Below are 21089 nucleotides of genomic sequence, written 5' to 3' on the forward strand. Positions count from 1 at the left end.
GAAAAACTGAACTGTATTATTCTTCTTGCTTTGCTTAAATTACAATTATCAAGATTACACATAACAGTACATTAAACTTGCAGCATGGATCATAGCATAAGCTCACCCCCCTAAACATATACATGCAAGCTGATTTTATATCACATTAAAAAAAGGTTCACAGTTATTCAAACCAGAAGTGTAACTGGTACCAAAAATATCCAGTATCAATTTCAATTCCACAACGAAAGCGATTACGTGATATTGCAAATCTAAACAAATCTGAAAATGTGCTGAGCAGTTTAACTTCAGTGAAATCAAAAGAGATAAGTGGATGGAGGAGAAGATATCCTGCAATTTGACACATCTTTACTACAGCTTCTCTTAAAGAACCTGTCCGGTTCCTATTTAACTGTGTTATTCCTGTTTAACTTTATTACCCGGTGTGTTTCCACTACAGACTGGCATAGCAGCTAAACAACAACTCGGGTGCCAACCCTGGGGAGATCAGTCCAGGGTGTTACTGGCCAGTTATCAATACATAACTAACAGCATACTGTATCATTTCTAAAATATTAACAAAACTAGTTCTCATAGTTTGTCAATACTAAAACATAATGTAGTGTATAATGCACTGGTGACGCCTCATTAAAACTGCATTCAGTTGTGGTGTGCATTAGAAAAAGGACATTGCGAGAGTTCAGCAAAGAGCAACCATACTAACCCCAGGGCTAGGTATGAGCTATGAAGAAGGGCTGAGGAGACATAGCCATTACCATACAGCAAAGAAGGGCTGAGGAGACATAACCATTACCATACAGAAAAGAAGGGCTGAGGAGACATAGCCATTACCATACAGAAAAGGGCTGAGGAGACATAGCCATTACCATACAGAAAAGAAGAGCTGAGGAGACATTGCCATTACCATACAGCAAAGAAGGGCTGAGGAGACATAGCCATTACCATACAGCAAAGAAGGGCTGAGGAGACATAGCCATTACCATACAGCAAAGAAGGGCTGAGGAGACATAGCCATTACCATACAGAAAAGGGCTGAGGAGACATAGCCATTACCATACAGCAAAGAAGAGCTGAGGAGACATAGCCACTACCATACAGCAAAGAAGGGCTAAGGAGACATAGCCACTACCATACAGCAAAGAAGGGCTGAGGAGACATAGCCATTACCATACAGCAAAGAAGGGCTGAGGAGACATAGCCATTACCATACAGCAAAGAAGGGCTGAGGAGACATAGCCATTACCATACAGCAAAGAAGAGCTGAGGAGACATAGCCATTACCATACAGCAAAGAAGGGCTGAGGAGACATAGCCATTACCATACAGAAAAGGGCTGAGGAGACATAGCCATTACCATACAGCAAAGAAGGGCTGAGGAGACATAGCCATTACCATACAGCAAAGAAGAGCTGAGGAGACATAGCCACACCCACAGAAGAAGGATGGTTGTTCTTCAAAAATGTAGTACTAGAGGCGCAAAACAATTACATCCCTAAAGTAGACAAATCTAAATGTAAAACTAAATTGCTAAAATGGTTTAATAGATCAATTAAAAAAAATATTCAGCGAAAAAAGGCACTCTACAGAGCATTAAAAAAGGACCAAAAAGAAAGTACGCAGAAAGAGTACACAGAACTGCAAACGCAAGTCAAAAAGGAAGTTAGAAAGGCCAAGAGAGAAATAGAAATGAACACTGCTAAGGGAGCTAAAACCAATTCCAAAATGTTTTTCCAATATTACAACAGCAAGCGAACATTCAAAGAGGAGATTAAATGTTTAAGAGATACAAATGGCAAAATCGTGGATGAAGAAAAAAAAATAGCAAATATATTAAATGATTACTTTTCACAAGTTTTTACAAAGGAAGATACTGACAACATGCCCCACATTAAATAACTTTAGCATAACTGAAGCAGAAGTGTTAAAGGGACTAGGAGCTCTTAAAATAAACAAATCCCCTGGGCCGGATGAGATCCTCCCAGTAGTACTCAAAGAAATGAAAGAAGTAATTTACAAACCGCTAACCAAGATCATGCAGCAGTCTCTTGACACAGGGGTGGTACCGACAGACTGGAAAATTGCAAACGTAATACCGATCCACAAAAAGGGAAACAAAACTGAACCAGGTAACTACAGACCAGTAAGCCTGACTTCTATTATATGCAAACTTATGGAAACTATAATAAGATCCAAAATGGAAAATTACCTATATGGTAACAGGGTCCTGGGAGACAGTCAACGTGGTTTTAGGAAAGGGAGATCGTGTCTAACTAACTTGCTTGATTTTTTTGAGGATGCAACATCGATAATGGATAATTGCAAAGCATATGACATGGTTTATTTAGACTTCCAGAAAGCTTTTGACAAAGTCCCTCACAAAAGATTAATTCTCAAACTGAACGCAGTTGGGATTCAAGGAAACACATGTACATGGATTAGGGAGTGGTTAACATGTAGAAAACAGAAAGTACTGATTAGAGGAAAAACCTCAGAATGGAGTGTGGTAACCAGTGGTGTACCACAGGGATCAGTATTAGGTCCTCTGCTATTCCTAATCTACATTAATGATTTAGATTCTGGTATAGTAAGCAAACTTGTTAAATTTGCAGACGACACAAAAGTAGGAGGAGTGGCAAACACTGTTGCAGCAGCAAAGGTCATTCAAAATGATCTAGACAAGATTCAGAACTGGGCAGACACATGGCAAATGACATTTAATAGAGAAAAGTGTAAGGTACTGCACGCAGGAAATAAAAATGTACATTATAAATATCATATGGGAGATACTGAAATTGGAGAAGGAATCTATGAAAAAGACCTAGGAGTTTTTGTTGACTCAGAAATGTCTTCATCTAGATAATGTGGGGAAGCTATAAAAAAGGCTAACAAGATGCTGGGATACATTGTGAAAAGTGTTGAATTTAAATCAAGGGAAGTAATGTTAAAACTGAACAATGCACTAGTAAGACCTCATCTTGAATATTGTGTGCAGTTCTGGTCACCTCGCTATAAAAAAGATATTGCTGCTCTAGAAAGAGTGCAAAGAAGAGCGACCAGAATTATTCCGGGCTTAAAAGGCATGTCATATGCAGACAGGCTAAAAGAATTGAATCTGTTCAGTCTTGAACAAAGAAGACTACGTGGCGACCTAATTCAAGCATTCAAAATTCTAAAAGGTATTGACAGTGTCGACCCAAGGGACTTTTTCAGCCTGAAAAAAGAAACAAGGACCAGGGGTCACAAATGGAGATTAGACAAAGGGGCATTCAGAACAGAAAATAGGAGGCACTTTTTTACACAGAGAATTGTGAGGGTCTGGAATCAACTCCCCAGTACTGTTGTTGAAGCTGACACCCTGGGATCCTTCAAGAAGCTGCTTGATGAGATTCTGGGATCAATAAGCTACTAACAACCAAACGAGCAAGATGGGCCGAATGGCCTCCTCTCGTTTGTAAACTTTCTTATGTTCTTATGTTCTTATTACCATACAGAAAAGAAGGGCTGAGGAGACATAGCCATTACCATACAGAAAATAAGGGCTGAGGAGACATAGCCATTACCATACAGCAAAGAAGGGCTGAGGAGACATAGCCATTACCATACAGCAAAGAAGGGCTGAGGAGACATAGCCATTACCATACAGCAAAAAGGGCTGAGGAGACATAGCCATTACCATACAGCAAAGAAGGGCTGAGGAGACATAGCTATTACCATACAGCAAAGAAGAGCTGAGGAGACATAGCCATTACCATACAGAAAAGAAGGGCTGAGGAGACATAGCCACTACCATACAGAAAAGAAGAGCTGAGGAGACATAGCCATTACCATACAGCAAAGAAGGGCTGAGGAGACATAGCCATTACCATACAGCAAAGAAGAGCTGAGGAGACATAGCCATTACCATACAGAAAAGGGCTGAGGAGACATAGCCATTACCATACAGCAAAGAAGAGCTGAGGAGACATAGCCATTACCATACAGCAAAGAAGGGCTGAGGAGACATAGCCATTACCATACAGCAAAGAAGGGCTGAGGAGACATAGCCATTACCATACAGCAAAGAAGGGCTGAGGAGACATAGCCATTACCATACAGCAAAGAAGGGCTGAGGGGACATAGCCATTACCATACAGCAAAGAAGGGCTGAGGAGACATAGCCATTACCATTCAATAAAGATGGGTTGCTTGAGCCAGGATTTAAGCTTTTAAAAAGTCTTTCATTTGACAAAGTTCAAGCTAATCAAGTGTTCAGTGGAATGGGTTACCAACCATCAGGATCCTTTTAGAACCCAGTAGATCAGGGGTACAAACCATCTGGACCCTTCGAGAACCGACTAGATCAGGGGTGTCCATTAATTACAAACTAACACAGGAAACCGTGTGGTCCAGTGGTTCAAGAAATGGGCTTCAAATCGGTTCAAATCCCGGCTCACTCACTGTGTGATACTGAGCAAGTCACTTAGCCTCCTTGTGCTCCATCTTTAGGGTAAGCCATTGCTGTAAGTGACTCTGCACTCTGGACTAGATGATAAGTTCTGTGCTCCATCACGAGGAACCGACCCGGATCAGCACGGATGGTCTGAATGGTTTCTAACTTTTCTGAGCATAATTTTTTTCCTTAATCTGTCCTTCCCCATCTCTGTGAGTAGGTAAAGTCCCACTTACCCATACAGTAGAGGTTATCAAAGACCTGGTGCATCCTGACGATCTCGTAATACAGCTCATCATAACTGCTGGGAGTCGGCAGGAAGGTGTCGCCGTATGTTATAAACATGTTGAATAAATTGATCACCTGCAGCATAAAGAGATAAAGGAATATCCATGGATACAAGTGCACACAATACTATAGCCATGTAAAGACATCTCCCATACATCCCCACTGCCACAGATACTAGAGCCATGTAAAGATGTATCTCATACATTTTTAAATGCACTAAAATAAATTCTTTACATAGCAAATTTGGGCAGACTGCCATCATCTGGATTTCTACTTTTCAATTTGACACTTTTCTGCTTTGCTCTGAGTTTAACCTTACATCTCAGAAAGCACAGAGTCAACATTCAGACAGTATTGTTTACTGCAGGCTCCTGTTACAGGTTAATGAAGTAGGATGTTATAAATTGCATATTTAAGCCTCCTTACAGCTTAGGAACCAAGTAAGAATGTGCAAGAAAAACTTACCAGCAGTGCCAGGTGAAAGATGTTGTATTTGGTAAGCAGAACGGTCTCATTTGACATGAGAAATTTCACCAGGTTAATGAGCGCTTCAATAGAAGAGAAACAAAGACCTCAGGACTCGGTATAAAAGCCCCCTTTCTTGTTCCGGTACTTCTAAAAGCTACGATAACATTGCCCCCTGATTTGGAGCTCCTTTATAGAGAAAAGGCCCAAGCAGGACTCTATCTCATGATTGAACCTGGCAATAACTTACTATATAAAGATGCAATAAAATACATTTTTCACAAAGCCATTATAAAAAAGAACATCCTCCCAGCCAGTTGACAGGAGACATCATTTCCTCTATGTGGTCTATATGACAGGATCTGCGGAGTGTAATTCAGAGCCAGGGTTTTTAGTTTTAAAAGTCAATATCCCAGGATGATCCTCCTCGCATTAGCTCTGCTGAGAAGGCACTAGCACGGGTTAATGAAGGGACCAGGGACCCCTGGGGTGCTGTTACTGTCAGTCTCGTAATGAAGGACCAGGGACCCCTGGGGTGCTGTTACTGTCAGTCTCGTAATGAAGGATCAGGGACCCCTGGGGTGCTGTTACTGTCAGTCTCGTAATGAAGGGACCAGGGATGCTGTTACTGTCAGTCTCGTAATGAAGGATCAGGGTTGGGTTACTGTCAGTCTCGTAATGAAGGATGCTGTTACTGTCAGTCTCGTAATGAAGGATCAGGGACCCCTGGGGTGCTGTTACTGTCAGTCTCGTAATGAAGGATCAGGGACCCCTGGAATTGCTGTTACTGTCAGTCTCGTAATGAAGGATCTCGTAATGGGGACCAGGGACCCCTGGGGTGCTGTTACTGTCAGTCTCGTAATGAAGGATCAGGGACCCCTGGGGTGCTGTTACTGTCAGTCTCGTAATGAAGGGACCAGGGACCCCTGGGGTGCTGTTACTGTCAGTCTCGTAATGAAGGATCAGGGACCCCTGGGGTGCTGTTACTGTCAGTCTCAGGGACCCCTGGGGTGCTGTTACTGTCAGTCTCGTAATGAAGGATCAGGGACCCCTGGAATTGCTGTTACTGTCAGTCTCGTAATGAAGGATCAGGGACCCCTGGGGTGGTTCAGGCACTGCTGTTACTGTCAGTCAAAGCAGTTTGCAGGTTTCAGCTCTCATTAGGTGATACCAGGTGTCCATTTGCAGACAACAGCACAGATTCCACATACAGACTGCCAGCACAGAGATATGACTGGACACAAGTTAGTCCTGGGGGTTATCTACACACATACATCTAAATATATTGAAAAGCTGCATTTCAATTCACCACCACAGCTGCTATTTTGTTTACAGATTTCACAGCAGTGTTTTTCTCTACTATATGGAATGTGAAATACAGGACAGACACTGTACATGAATGTTTTCAATAGATACAGTTGACACAACACCCTGAAAAGCCCTGCTGCAGTTAATCACTTTAATTACTTCCAAAGCCGAGTCACTGGAAAGGCACATTCTCTGCGACCCATCATTCTAATTATCAGCAGATTCAATTCACAGGTTTTAATTACAGCCTGGGTGGTCACCAGTCACAAGCTATTCTCTGATTAAGAACCTCCTCATTGAAACAGCAACACATCAGGAGTTTAAACACACTTCTATGGTTTTCATCTACTCTGGTAAGCAAGTCAGAGGCTTTCACAGCCAAGCCTTTTTACAATTACAATTTCCAATTCACCCCGGTTCAGCTTAGTGCAACCAGGTCCCAGTCAAAACCCTTTCTAGCTGAATGCCTTCAATTAAAACCCAAGTGGGGTTTCCTTCCTTTGCAAGGATTAACAGCACCTCATGAAGGTAGATTTCCCTGATGACGAGCATCACATGGACTTGTTAACTTTCAGAGTAGCTGGGAAAAGCACTGGACCTGCAGCCTCATACCTCCATGCTGTGTGTTTCAGAGTGATATATTTCCAGTGCATTCTGGAATTACTTCAGAAACAAAAATGCTTCAGTACAATGTGTTGGCTTGTGCACTACATACTGTACTCTATACATAGCCTTACCTGCCCACAGCTCCCTCCAAGTGTAGTGTAGTCTAACTCGGCACTTCTTCTGATAGCAGATCAGCTTGTGAACTACCTGCACACAGCGGCTGTGACAGGGGAAAGACAGTCTGGTGTCAGAAAGAGGGTTCCTCGCTAAAACTCTTCATGCAATAAACACATGTACTCTTAATTATTAAACAAAATACAAGAAGAGCTACCACAAGTCACTGCTTTATTCACAGGTCATAAATAGGGTAAATGTATGTTCTACCAGGATACAGTTCAATCTGCGTGGGACTGCGTTGTGTTAAGCTTGCTAACTGGGTCTGTGCTCTCTTACATGTAGAGGTCCATTGGAAACTCCTTCATCATGTGAGTTACTATAAATTCCACCATCAGATCTGCAAGAAACACAAAGTCAGAAGAGTCAGGAGCTCACACAGTTCAGGAAGCCTCTCTGGCTGCCTTTTGTACTCCAGTCCTAGATTTATTCTACATTACTTCTGCTTCCCAGCTTTTGGGTTAGGGAGGTTAGGGCTGGGGGGGGGTTAGAGTACCAGGTCACATCACCTATGATTTGACCTGTTCATTTTTTAATCTTGGTGTTGCATTAATACAAGTGAAAAATGTTTTGGTGAACCAATCCTGAGTGCGGATTCCCTTTGCTGCAGTTTAAAAATTAAACAGGGGTGCCTGTCCAGTATTGCAGGGTTCTCCCATACAACATGCTGGGTAGAGGGATCCCCTTGCTGGTTTTCCAGCAGCCCCCACACATCCCCAAGCCAGTCTGATAACCAAGGACAAGTTCTAATAGAGGTCAGGTCAGTCTGATGCAGATTATCTAGTGTCCACTAAGAGTGAAACATGTGCTCACCTAACACTGCACACACCAGGGGTCTGGAGGGGATGTTCTTGTCTGCTCCCTTCTTCCTGTGTCTCATGGGCTGCAAATGAAACAGAAACAAACGTGTGATTAACCTGGCACAGAGGATACTCCAATGGCCAGTAGAAGTGGACTATAGGTGGACTCTAGCACATATGCCATGAACTGTGGCAGATCTACATTTAAAATGTAACCCATGAATCCACCCACCCATTCTCCATCTCCACTAGCTACCCCGTGACTATGTCCCGATTCCTCCGGGGAATGCACATTTTTGACTCAGAAAAGTACATTACAATGTAGGGAAGTAGCAGACAATCTGTGCTACGAAAGTACAGTATGAGCCCCACACTGACTGCAGGTGGACACATCGGCACGACAACAATGGAGTACACAGCAGGCACAAGGCATATCAGCCTAAGGGAAAATAGAAGACCTTTGTAATGTTGTCATTTGGTATTTCCTGGGGAAAACAAACAAGCTAACAGGGTCTAGTCATTACTCCCAGCAGAGACACTCACCATTCTGTGCAGGTTAACTCTGAAATTCATGTTGTCGTCGTGCAGAAAGGCGTTGGCGTATTGATCCTGCAACACAGACAAACAGTAAGAGAGGGATCAAAGAGATTCAGACAGCACAGCTGCTCACAAAAAATATGTCGATTTAGGACAGCCTAGAAATACATATTGGTTCCATAGGGCTTGAAGGAGGTAATGCTCATACAACATAAAGCTTTTGTGCTTGTTTCACATGACAAGGTGTTGCTGCTGAGGTTGAGATTACCTACCTCTGCTATGCACGTCAGAATGATGAGGCACAGTTTGGCGCTATTCAGTCTGTGTTCGTCTGAAAGGAAGGAGAGCCTGCTTCATTACTGCTGAACATAATAGGGATGTGCAATTGTACAAAAATTGTAAAAGTGTCCCACCCCTTTGTTTATTATTTATTTTATATTATGATTTATATGTATATATGACAGCGAAAGGTAACATCTGTTATTGTTTTATATTTATTTATTTTATTTTTTTTAAACCTTGGGAGGATGCGTGACATATCAGCTACTGATTGTTAACTAGCTGACAGTCATGCATCCTTATTTAACTTGTGCAAAATGTGACCGAAGGATAATAAGATAATTGTTAGCCAGTTAATCCACTGGTCACTATAAGAACCTGCAGCTTGAGCTGCACGGAGAGGTGTGTCAGAGGCGAGACAAGAGATGCGAGTCTAAATCAAAATCAACAGAGAACAATTGCTTTATTTAGAATATATTTGTTTAGTGTTTCATGTTTTGTTTTGGCCCTGGTGCCCTTTTGTTTGGCGCTTTGTTTTTGTATCAATGTTTACTTTGTTTATCAATTAATAAACGCTGAGTGCTGCAGTCTCAGTCTTGCCCCGCTGTTTCCTGGAGTCGAGTCTGTGTTTCTGGTCTGACGTCACCCCTGCAGCCACCCTGTTCACATGATTCCAGAGCAGCTCTTACCTCTGGTGTCCTGCATGACGATGGAGGAGTACTTGAGAAAGGCGATGAGCAGATTACTGGTCTGGAGGTTGGGGTCAAGGGGCAGCTCTGTGGAACTCATCACTGAAACAGAAGGGGAAGTCTGGGTGACTGGCTCCTTTAATCAGAGGGGTTTACAAAGCACTGCAGCTAGCTTTACATGCCCTGACTTCAAAATGAAACCTCTCAAAAACAGTGCACCAAGCATTTTCAATTCAGCGCGGAATTACAGGCCCTTCAAACACCAACACTAGCAATGATAACATTAAAAATATAAATTCAAGTTAAAATGAATTAGTGCTGAACAGCTCCCCCAGGGGTATTTTAACATGAAAGCATACAGAAAGGGTTTCATAACCTTGCTAACGGTCTGTGTACAAGCTGGTGAGAGGAGAGTTCTTATTTACCATCCACTGAGGGAGGGGCGGTTCCCAGCGACGCTGTGGGCGTGGTTGGAACTGGGGCCGAGAGTGTCGTCACCAAGTCAATCTCTGGATGGCTCTGCAAAGAAAGCAAAGAACATCTTAACCACACTTCACACCTCCATCAAATATCAAGCACAGTACAGTATTTTACAGGTCAAACGGCAGCGTTTTTAACAAACCCTACCTGCGCAAGGACAGTGATAAAGTTTCTGTTCAAATGGACTGCTTCATATAAGGCCAAAAGAATCGCTTCATTGGTCCTGTGAAAAAAGGAAAATACATTAGCTTCCAACGTTCAGAAAATAATTGCCAAATGCAACATCTTATTTTCAGGTAGGTCTTGTCCCCATTGTGAGAGCAAATGTAACTAATCATGGTACTGTATTAGAATTCAGAGACAAAACTAGAAGGAACCAAGGTCTGGATTCATTCAAAATGATGACAGTGCCATAACCATTACCAGCCATAGCAATGGCAGCACTGCTATCTCAACATTCACTCAGACCCAAGTCAAGGTTTCTAGAGCTTTAACACACAACAAGTGTTTCAAGGCTGGAGGATAGATTTGAATTCATTAAACAAGTTGTCACACTGGGGTTTACAATCCTAGAAAGTGGACTGAACTTCTGTTCTGCTGATCTCAGACAGTGCCTGCACAAAGGTTAGCTGCAAAGCCCTAGCTGGGTTGCTTAGCTTCGGAAATGCAATTACAGGAGATCCCAATTCATGGCACTATGGTTGTAGGCAAGGAGTGCTAGGTCTTGATTACAGCTGTCCTGCTCATCAAGTAAATGCCGAGATAAAAAGCTTTAAAGGGCAGCAAGGTGAAATCAACTGGAAACCAAATGAAACAAGATAGATTAAAGTAATGTGCTTTCATCTTAGATAAGCATAGAATTCAGTCATACGCTCTTGATTTTTCATTTTGTTAAATAAAATGGGAATCTTTTGAAACCCGATGCACGTGGTCAATTTCACTTCAATGGGGTAAGCTTATGAAATGAACTCCAAAGACACTGTAGATGATTTCACAGATTACCTATTTTTAATGCAGGATCTTTCATTACAGAAATCAGCAATCAGTATAAATAATCAAACAAATCCAGTGTCCTCACAAGCCTCAATATCCTGGATTTGTTTATATGAAGATTCCCAATTATGGACCGCATTACAATGAAACACTAGGGTATGATCAGTAGAAAAACAACCTTGTCTGTTTTACTTACTGTACAGAGATCTTCTCCTCTGCATCTGCAATGAACATACTGCCCACCTGTGGAAAAATAGAGGTACTGCACTTTGATACATACTGAATTACGAATATAAAGCTTGTTAAACATGAATCATTTTAACAGAGCGCTAGTCATCCAAACAGTACAACAGGGAAGGTTTGGCTGTCTTACTTGTTCCAAATATTTTTTGCCATTTGCTTTGAATCTTAAAATTAAACAAATAAACTCTCTATTTTGAAACGGACACCCCTGAGCTATGTTTAAAGTAGCAAACTACTGAAATGAAGTTTCATCATTGCTCCTCTCATCCCACCCTTCCCGAGTCCCACCTCTGCTCTAGTAGTTTCATCACTGCTCCTCAGCATATCAGCAGTGTCTGAACTCCTCTCATCCCTCCCGAGTCCCACCTCTGCTCTAGTAGTTTCGTCACTGCTCCTCAGCATATCAGCAGTGTCTGAACTCCTCTCATCCCTCCTGAGTCCCACCTCTGCTCTAGTAGTTTCATCACTGCTCCTCAGCATATCAGCAGTGTCTGAACTCCTCTCATCCCTCCTGTCCCACCTCTGCTCTAGTAGTTTCGTCACTGCTCCTCAGCATATCAGCAGTGTCTGAACTCCTCTCATCCCTCCTGTCCCACCTCTGCTCTAGTAGTTTCATCACTGCTCCTCAGCATATCAGCAGTGTCTGAACTCCTCTCATCCCTCCTGAGTCCCACCTCTGCTCTAGTAGTTTCATCACTGCTCCTCAGCATATCAGCAGTGTCTGAACTCCTCTCATCCCTCCTGAGTCCCACCTCTGCTCTAGTAGTTTCATCACTGCTCCTCAGCATATCAGCAGTGTCTGAACTCCTCTCATCCCTCCTGTCCCACCTCTGCTCTAGTAGTTTCGTCACTGCTCCTCAGCATATCAGCAGTGTCTGAACTCCTCTCATCCCTCCTGAGTCCCACCTCTGCTCTAGTAGTTTCGTCACTGCTCCTCAGCATATCAGCAGTGTCTGAACTCCTCTCATCCCTCCTGAGTCCCACCTCTGCTCTAGTAGTTTCGTCACTGCTCCTCAACATATCAGCAGTGTCTGAACTCCTCTCATCCCTCCTGAGTCCCACCTCTGCTCTAGTAGTTTCATCACTGCTCCTCAGCATATCAGCAGTGTCTGAACTCCTCTCATCCCTCCTGTCCCACCTCTGCTCTAGTAGTTTCAGTATATCACTGCTCCTCAGCATATCAGCAGTGTCTGAACTCCTCTCATCCCTCCTGAGTCCCACCTCTGCTCTAGTAGTTTCATCACTGCTCCTCAGCATATCAGCAGTGTCTGAACTCCTCTCATCCCTCCTGTCCCACCTCTGCTCTAGTAGTTTCGTCACTGCTCCTCAGCATATCAGCAGTGTCTGAACTCCTCTCATCCCTCCTGAGTCCCACCTCTGCTCTAGTAGTTTCATCACTGCTCCTCAGCATATCAGCAGTGTCTGAACTCCTCTCATCCCTCCTGAGTCCCACCTCTGCTCTAGTAGTTTCGTCACTGCTCCTCAACATATCAGCAGTGTCTGAACTCCTCTCATCCCTCCTGAGTCCCACCTCTGCTCTAGTAGTTTCATCACTGCTCCTCAACATATCAGCAGTGTCTGAACTCCTCTCATCCCTCCCGAGTCCCACCTCTGCTCTAGTAGTTTCATCACTGCTCCTCAGCATATCAGCAGTGTCTGAACTCCTCTCATCCCTCCTGAGTCCCACCTCTGCTCTAGTAGTTTCATCACTGCTCCTCAGCATATCAGCAGTGTCTGAACTCCTCTCATCCCTCCTGAGTCCCACCTCTGCTCTAGTAGTTTCAGTGTCTGAACTCCTCTCACTGCTCCTCAGTATATCAGCAGTGTCTGAACTCCTCTCATCCCTCCTGTCCCACCTCTGCTCTAGTAGATCACTGCTCCTCCATATCAGCAGTGTCTGAACTCCTCTCATCCCTCCTGTCCCACCTCTGCTCTAGTAGTTTCATCACTGCTCCTCAGCATATCAGCAGTGTCTGAACTCCTCTCATCCCTCCTGAGTCCCACCTCTGCTCTAGTAGTTTCGTCACTGCTCCTCAGCATATCAGCAGTGTCTGAACTCCTCTCACCCCTCCTGAGTCCCACCTCTGCTCTAGTAGTTTCATCACTGCTCCTCAGCATATCAGCAGTGTCTGAACTCCTCTCATCCCTCCTGAGTCCCACCTCTGCTCTAGTAGTTTCATCACTGCTCCTCAGCATATCAGCAGTGTCTGAACTCCTCTCATCCCTCCTGAGTCCCACCTCTGCTCTAGTAGTTTCATCACTGCTCCTCAGCATATCAGCAGTGTCTGAACTCCTCTCACCCCTCCTGAGTCCCACCTCTGCTCTAGTAGTTTCATCACTGCTCCTCAGCATATCAGCAGTGTCTGAACTCCTCTCACTCCTCTCATCCCTCCTGAGTCCCACCTCTGCTCTAGTAGTTTCATCACTGCTCCTCAGCATATCAGCAGTGTCTGAACTCCTCTCATCCTTCCTGAGTCCCACCTCTGCTCTATGTTAATAGCCCAGACCAAGACATCACGAATGTACTGAAAAAATATCTCTACATACACAGCACGATTGAGAACCAAGAAGCTAAATACATATAGAACAATCTGAATATTATTGAATGCAGGCTGAGGGTACACAGTTACACAAGCTAAAAGGTAGACCGCAAACAGAGGCTGCCAATGTAGAAATGGGAAGGTAAAAAGTACAAGGAGGACTCCAGATAACCCTTACCATGGTGGTGAGTGCGGAGAAAAAGCCCCCTTGGTTCTCCTCCTCTTTGTCTTTGTACTGCCTGTAAGGAGTAGAGTGACCTCAGTTATCCCATGAGTACACAGCTCTTTACCACACTAACAACAGATTTACTGTGTGCACACAGGGCAGATCTTACCAAGACAACATCAAAACACACTGCGTGCACACAGGGCAGATCTTACCAAGACAACATTAAAACACACTGCGTGCACACAGGGCAGATCTTACCAAGACAACGTCAAAACACACTGCGTGCACACAGGGCAGATCTTACCAAGACAACGTCAAAACACACTGCGTGCACACAGGGCAGATCTTACCAAGACAACATCAAAACACACTGTGTGCACACAGGGCAGATCTTACCAAGACAACATCAAAACACACTGTGTGCACACAGGGCAGATCTTACCAAGACAACATCAAAACACACTGTGTGCACACAGGGCAGATCTTACCAAGACAACGTCAAAACACACTGCGTGCACACAGGGCAGATCTTACCAAGACAACATCAAAACACACTGCGTGCACACAGGGCAGATCTTACCAAGACAACGTCAAAACACACTGCGTGCACACAGGGCAGATCTTACCAAGACAACATCAAAACACACTGCGTGCACACAGGGCAGATCTTACCAAGACAACGTCAAAACACAGTGTGTATGCACAGGGCAGATCTTACCAAGACAATGTCTCCATGCAGTGCTGTGATGACACCTACCTGTTGTACTCTGACAGGGCTTGTGAGATCACCAGCCCCTTTCCCTGCAAAGACAAAGAACGTTCTGATTATCTATTCGTTTCACTATGTAGATGTGTGTGTATCATAGTACATCAACAACTGACTTGCACTGACTAGCATTCACAACACTGTGCAATACTGCTTAGAGAACACAGAGCAATTCACTTACATTTAGTGTGGTCTCATCATCAACTATAGACAATTTCACTATGTATGGGTTTACAGACTGCAAAAAAAAGAAAGAAATACATAGGTTAGTTAACACAGTGATATCATCAACATGAACCCATAGCTTCTGCAATACTCAATACCAGATAAAGATAGTACTTTAGCCTTTTCAGTATTTAGTGTTTCTATGCACACGGATAGTTCACCAGTGTGCACTTCAAGTCCAAACAGTGCGTATCTCACCACCACTTCCTGGAACTGTTCACATGTTTTTACCAACAGAAACAGATGAAAAAAACACATGGACTGTTACATTCGATTTTCATAAAAATAAAAACTGCAGCCAAGCTAAACATCGCTGCCAGGATCACCTGAATAGACCCCATGTGTGTGTTTTTAAAGTGTTGTATTATGTGCATGCTGTTGTGATTTTAAAAAAAATGGTACACCAACTTTGTGGGATAAGATCTGCTTACGTTCATAGTTTTATGTAGCTATTTTTTTTTGTTTGTTTTAAAAATCACATCGATCTTTTTGGGATAAGATTTGCTTACGTTCATATAGTTTTGTGTAGCTGCTTCCCCACCACTAAAGACAGATGAAAGAGAAAAGCTTGCCTCGTATTTCCTGTAGTTAACCAGAAGAGCCAGGAGGACGACTGTGTCATAGCCATGCTGCCTCCTACTGGAAGAACTGGAAAGAATCTGCAAAGCAAGGCTGTGCAATGAATCATGGGAATCTGGGTCCTGTACTAGCAGTGTTGCATTCTACAAACCTGACCTTCCACATTGATCCCTGTGGTATAAAAATCCTAACAGTTACCAGCTCTAAACAAACTTGCACGCTCCATTCCCTCTACCCATCAACTGGTTATTAACGTAAAACTGTAGAAACACAGCGAAGTAGAGAAACATTTTGGCAAAATGCCCTCATCAGTGTAATGCAGCAAATTACTGTTCCCTGGCATTGGAAAACAGTTCATTTACACTGCAAGAGTCTCCAAAACTGCACTCTGTCAAAGAACAGATGAAAGGAATGCTCTGCACAACAGCGTATAGAAAGGCTGCTGGCATAAGCACAAGAGACAGCATCATGGCTGTATGAAATTATGGAAACCATTAGAAAGCTTTTTTTTTTAAAAAGATTTTAGTAATTATGTGCCTTAAGCTACTCAATCTGTAAAAGTCCTGCCATTTTAAATATGTAAACATTACTATACCAGCGTGTTCCAATCTGTTTTAGTGTTTACTAGCACCCCATTGCCCTGCTCTTTCATACACCCAACAGAATGTGTAACATTTCAGGGCTGCTCCTTCACAGAGCAAAATCAATCAATCAATCAACAAATGGTGTGCAAGCTGCAAGTCACAAGCTTTCATAGAAACACACATCCATCCATCCATACAAGCCAACATGTAGCACGTGTGTGTGCAAGCCTCTCTTCCAGCTCACCTGCAGAATGGCCTCGAAGATGCTGTTGATCATGACGTACTCCAGGATTGTGTTCTGGCTGATGTTATCAGTCACCTGAAATGCAAGGCATTGTAAAGTAATCTCCCAGTGTGGCAGGGAGCGTCACACCGCTGCAGCAGGGCTGCCTACTAATGGGAACCATCTACAATGGCTTGGAAACGCATGCAAATATGAACATGCTTAACTTTCTTAACATTACAGTACTGTGGGTTGAACAAAGAGACTGGGCTTAGCCCACATGAATACAATCAGCACTGACAGGCAGAGGTGCAGGTAGACCAAACGTCTCAACGCAGCAGGGTAAGGTGGCACGGGTTCTACCTGTCAAATGAATGAATGAACGACAGAATGAAACTTTACCGTCACTAAACAGAGAAGAAGCTTCAGACAGAGGCTTTTTAGGCTTTCTGATCCATCACCACACAGCAGCGTATCCAAACTCTCCATCAAGTCCTGAAATCACAGAATGTCACAATCAACAAACATACAAGGGCACAGTATTTTACACATTAACCTGAAGAAGAAAATAATCTATCTGTAGAAAATGAATACTGTGGCAGACCAGGTTTCTATAAAGGTGATTCAACTAGAATGTTTGAGAACCACTGGTCTAGTTGTTCTGTTAAAAGTCAAAATGCACTTTCTGTAAGACAGAGACCCTAATTAACACAGTACCGAGTGTGGTCTTACCAGTGCATGTTTTATACAAACTCACAATCATGACTGCATAGCTTCTTTCCTTTTGGTCTAGTTTGATAAAGGGCAGCTTTCTCCTCCACTTCACTTCCATTCCTCCCCACCCATCAGATCCACTCCTCCGTGCCCTTCACCCAGTTCCAGCCTCACCTTCATGCGTAGCACTGCCTTGTCAAAGCCCATCAGCATGTTGATGATGTCAAAGCCGGATGTCGACTTATTCTTCTGGTGAACCCCTCGAAAAAGGGCACATAAAGTCTGGGAAAGAGTGTGAAGGACTGAATAAAAACAAAGCCAGTAACACTAACACATTGTAACTGCTTTGATAAAGAGAACTGCTGTGCGAGTTTCCATATGCTAACTCCTCATTTACAAAGAACTAGTTATATGCATGTGTGCATTTTTCAAAATAACATTTTCTTATGTGCTAAATGGCAGAGATCCTTTTATAAATGAGTGCCCTGGGGGTCTTCTTTGTAGAAAATATATCAGATTTTTAAATGATCTACAGAAAAAAATAGTCAGTGCCACGGAGCCTCATTGAAGGATGTGAAATAGCTTTTTAAAACAAAAGTCTGTAAAGTTTCATTAATCTGATGGGCAGACCTGAAAGAAATCATATGCATTAGTCTCCCTGGGGTTCAAGGACTCGTGGACACCCTGGTTCGTGGACACCCTGGACACACCCTGGTTTTAGTATTGCCAATTGTAATGTACCTAATATATTAATACATTTAGAAAAATAGATCCTACTCCCCACCGCCGGGGCGGGCCCCCCCCGCCCCGCCCCGGTTTAAATGTCTGTGACAAAATTCTAATAACTTATGATGCAATACAATGTTACAACAGACTGTACGTTTTTTATATATATCAACTTTAAAATGTCGTTCATTATATGATGTATAGTCCCGTTTCAAAGAGGATGCATTAATTAGACCGCCAGTCCTGTTGTATTAAATCCGAGGCAGAGACAATTAGTAAAACAGGACACAGTCTCTCTAATGCATACACAAGTTAAAGAGTTTTACAATTACTCCCAGAAGAGGTTTTTAATGTCATCCAGCAATTTCTCCAACCAGGTCAATTAAGTAATGAAGGAACTGGCTGGTTCAGTCCTGCAAAAGATCTAGAGTTGCCTCCCCAAGATCCAGATCCCATCCTGGATCCCATGCTGATCCCATGGACCCTGCAGGAATAACAAGGCACACTGCTCTGGCTTTGTTATCAGTACTTCTACTGGCCCTTACCTGCAAGGCATTTACAACTCTGATCTGGTGCTCCTCTCCCAGAGCCTGAATGCAGTGTTGGAACAGGCTGTTGATGTTGTCTTTGATTTTCATCAGTTCATCTCCATCCAGAGATTCTAGCTTTCCCTCCAGGTACTCCAGATTCACCTGAAGAAAAGCAACATTTCATTACAAAATGACAAGAGCACAACAGGCACAATTAACTAATGCGAAAAAACTAATGCTAGTAAACGCTGCAGTCTAAGCAGACGATCATACTACTACTGTGCGATTCCTCACAGAACACAAAGAACCTTGATTTCACAGTAGAAGATATTATATGAGCAGCCCAAGGAGGAGGAAATGTGAGCAATAGGGTTACTGACACCAGTGTGCTTTATACACCAACAAGCATTCAGACAGACTAATAAACGCAGACCCATATTCTGTTGCCCCTTTCACACACTCAGATGCCTTTCTTACTAAATTTATTGGTATGCACGAAAAGGACGGATTGCTAATGAAATGATTATAATGAGCAATCCATCCCATAAATGCGGCTGTACCCCAAGTGGTATTCATTTACAATTTGTGCAGCTTCGAATGCCAAGACTGGAGTGATTTAATCCAGGCTTTATAAAGAATGTATTCTCTCACCTTCATTAGGAAAAGTTCTTCCCAAAAGCGTGGGTTGTTTTTTGCAGGGTCCTCCCTCTGAAATGAGAAACAGAATGGATTTTATTTCCTTTTCTTGTTTAAAACTTGATCATGCAGAGTGCTTTTTCAGGTTCTGGGTGGGGTTGGAAAAATAATCACATATTGCAATATTTTTAGTTTCTTGATTATTTATCATACTGAAGATGCATAATTAAAAATGGTATTATCTACAACAACCATGTTTCTGACAGTCATCTGCACAGAATAACTTGTATGTGAGAGAGAGAACGTTGCAGTTAACAGGATTGATAACCCTAGGCGTGGCCAGTTCAATAGGTAACTACCCCCTTCCTAATAAAGTATACTACTCTTATAAAGACGTGAATTTCATTTTTGGTAAAAGTATGGCAAGATAAGCAAGATAAGCAAGATGAGCAAGATGAGCAACATCAGAATGAGAATGCTGCCCCAGGGAGCCCTGCTGCCCTTACCACAAAGACCTCCTCGTGCGTCAGGACCACGTGAGAACGCTGCCCTTACCACAAAGACCTCCTCGTGCGTCAGGACCACGTGAGAACGCTGCCCTTACCACAAAGACCTCCTCGTGCGTCAGGACCACGTGAGAACGCTGCCCTTACCACAAAGACCTCCTCGTGCGTCAGGACCACGTGAGAACGCTGCCCTTACCACAAAGACCTCCTCGTGCGTCAGGACCACGTGAGAACGCTGCCCTTACCACAAAGACCTCCTCGTGCGTCAGGACCACGTGAGAACGCTGCCCTTACCACAAAGACCTCCTCGTGCATCAGGACCACGTGAGAATGCTGCCCTTACCACAAAGACCTCCTTGTGCATCAGGACCACGTGAGAATGCTGCCCTTACCACAAAGACTCTGCATCAGGACCACGTGAGAATGCTGCCCTTACCACAAAGATCATCAGGACCACGTGAGAATGCTGCCCTTACCATAAAGACCTCCTCGTCCATCAGGACCACGTGAGAATGCTGCCCTTACCACAAAGACCTCCTCGTGCAACAGGACCACGTGAGAATGCGGCCCTTACCACAAAGACCTCCTCGTGCATCAGGACCACGTGAGAATGCTGCCCTTACCATAAAGACCTCCTCATGCATCAGGACCACGTGAGAATGCTGCCCTTACCGCAAAGATCATATCATACATCAGGACCACCTTCTCCTTCAAAGGCTTCTTAGAGGCAGACGATTTCCGCAGCAAGCCTGCCTTCTTCTCCACCTGGGCCATGGTTTGGGGTCTGGGAACAGAAGTAAAAAGTCAATAAGACATGGGGAGGTCTCATTTGAGGCACAGAAGTTAAAAGTTCTAGACTTTAAATGTCAGAGACAGATGATTCAAGTTAAGTAGTACATTGACACCAATGTGTGTGCCTTTTATTTTGGGTACAAAAAGGGGGTTTACAATGTTATTGATCAAGCAAACCAGGCTATTGTACTTTGGCACTTTATAAAAACCTGTATAAATACAGGTGCTACAGCAGAGGAACTGTGAAGACATGTTGGTTCAACCATCTGCATAAGAAAAGCACACAAGAGCACAAATGACAACAAACTCACATGAGCACTGTATGATAACCTTACAGAAAGCCACTGTAGCCGCAATGCTTATAAAGCAACTCTGATTATAAAATACTTTTTTTGCCACACACCACACCGACAGGCAATCACAATGGTCTGTTGTAATCTGTTTTATAAGGTTCATTAAAACATTTTTTTTTTTTTTTACAATGCTACTTTCTTTATTAAATGACAGGGCAGATGAAATGTATTAACAAACCCAAAGCCACTTTGTCACTCTGATCCAAATCGAAAAAAAATGTTAAACGTTTCCCTTTTTTATGCAAACTTTAACGTATACTTGTTGTATCAACATGCATCATGTCACAGGGCTAGCAATAAGACTCCTATTGCACAGCAGTTTTATCTATTCCAGGTTTTAATACAAGCTTGGTTAGCCACAGTGTTTATAGGTAACAAGCTCAGGTCTTATTAAACTCATAGTAAACCAGGAATGGATCAAATGCAATTTGTAGTCTTATTTCCATCCCTGTCAC

The 21089-nt window shown here is 43.2% G+C and overlaps 1 protein-coding gene across 2 annotated transcripts in view; it reads right to left on the minus strand.

Moving 5' to 3' along the window:
- Positions 1-21089, minus strand: part of LOC121321681 (armadillo-like helical domain-containing protein 3) — a 36558-nt gene that overhangs the window by 14651 nt on the left and 818 nt on the right. For both annotated transcript variants that reach the window (XM_041260670.1, XM_041260669.1), the window contains exons 2-22: positions 20162-20273; positions 18999-19055; positions 18363-18509; positions 17266-17373; positions 16780-16872; positions 16399-16473; positions 15564-15650; positions 14948-15004; positions 14758-14801; positions 14010-14070; positions 11245-11291; positions 10203-10278; positions 10001-10094; positions 9576-9677; positions 8880-8938; positions 8614-8679; positions 8084-8153; positions 7550-7610; positions 7228-7316; positions 5183-5265; positions 4666-4792 (exon numbers count right to left, since the gene is read on the minus strand). In XM_041260670.1, the coding sequence (XP_041116604.1) occupies positions 4666-4792; positions 5183-5265; positions 7228-7316; positions 7550-7610; positions 8084-8153; positions 8614-8679; positions 8880-8938; positions 9576-9677; positions 10001-10094; positions 10203-10278; positions 11245-11291; positions 14010-14070; positions 14758-14801; positions 14948-15004; positions 15564-15650; positions 16399-16473; positions 16780-16872; positions 17266-17373; positions 18363-18509; positions 18999-19055; positions 20162-20263 (1705 nt within the window). In that variant the 5' untranslated portion in view covers positions 20264-20273. The remainder of the gene's footprint in view (positions 1-4665; positions 4793-5182; positions 5266-7227; positions 7317-7549; positions 7611-8083; positions 8154-8613; positions 8680-8879; positions 8939-9575; positions 9678-10000; positions 10095-10202; positions 10279-11244; positions 11292-14009; positions 14071-14757; positions 14802-14947; positions 15005-15563; positions 15651-16398; positions 16474-16779; positions 16873-17265; positions 17374-18362; positions 18510-18998; positions 19056-20161; positions 20274-21089) is intronic.

This window comes from Polyodon spathula, chromosome 10, assembly GCF_017654505.1.
Source record: "Polyodon spathula isolate WHYD16114869_AA chromosome 10, ASM1765450v1, whole genome shotgun sequence".
NCBI classification, from domain to species: domain Eukaryota; kingdom Metazoa; phylum Chordata; class Actinopteri; order Acipenseriformes; family Polyodontidae; genus Polyodon; species Polyodon spathula.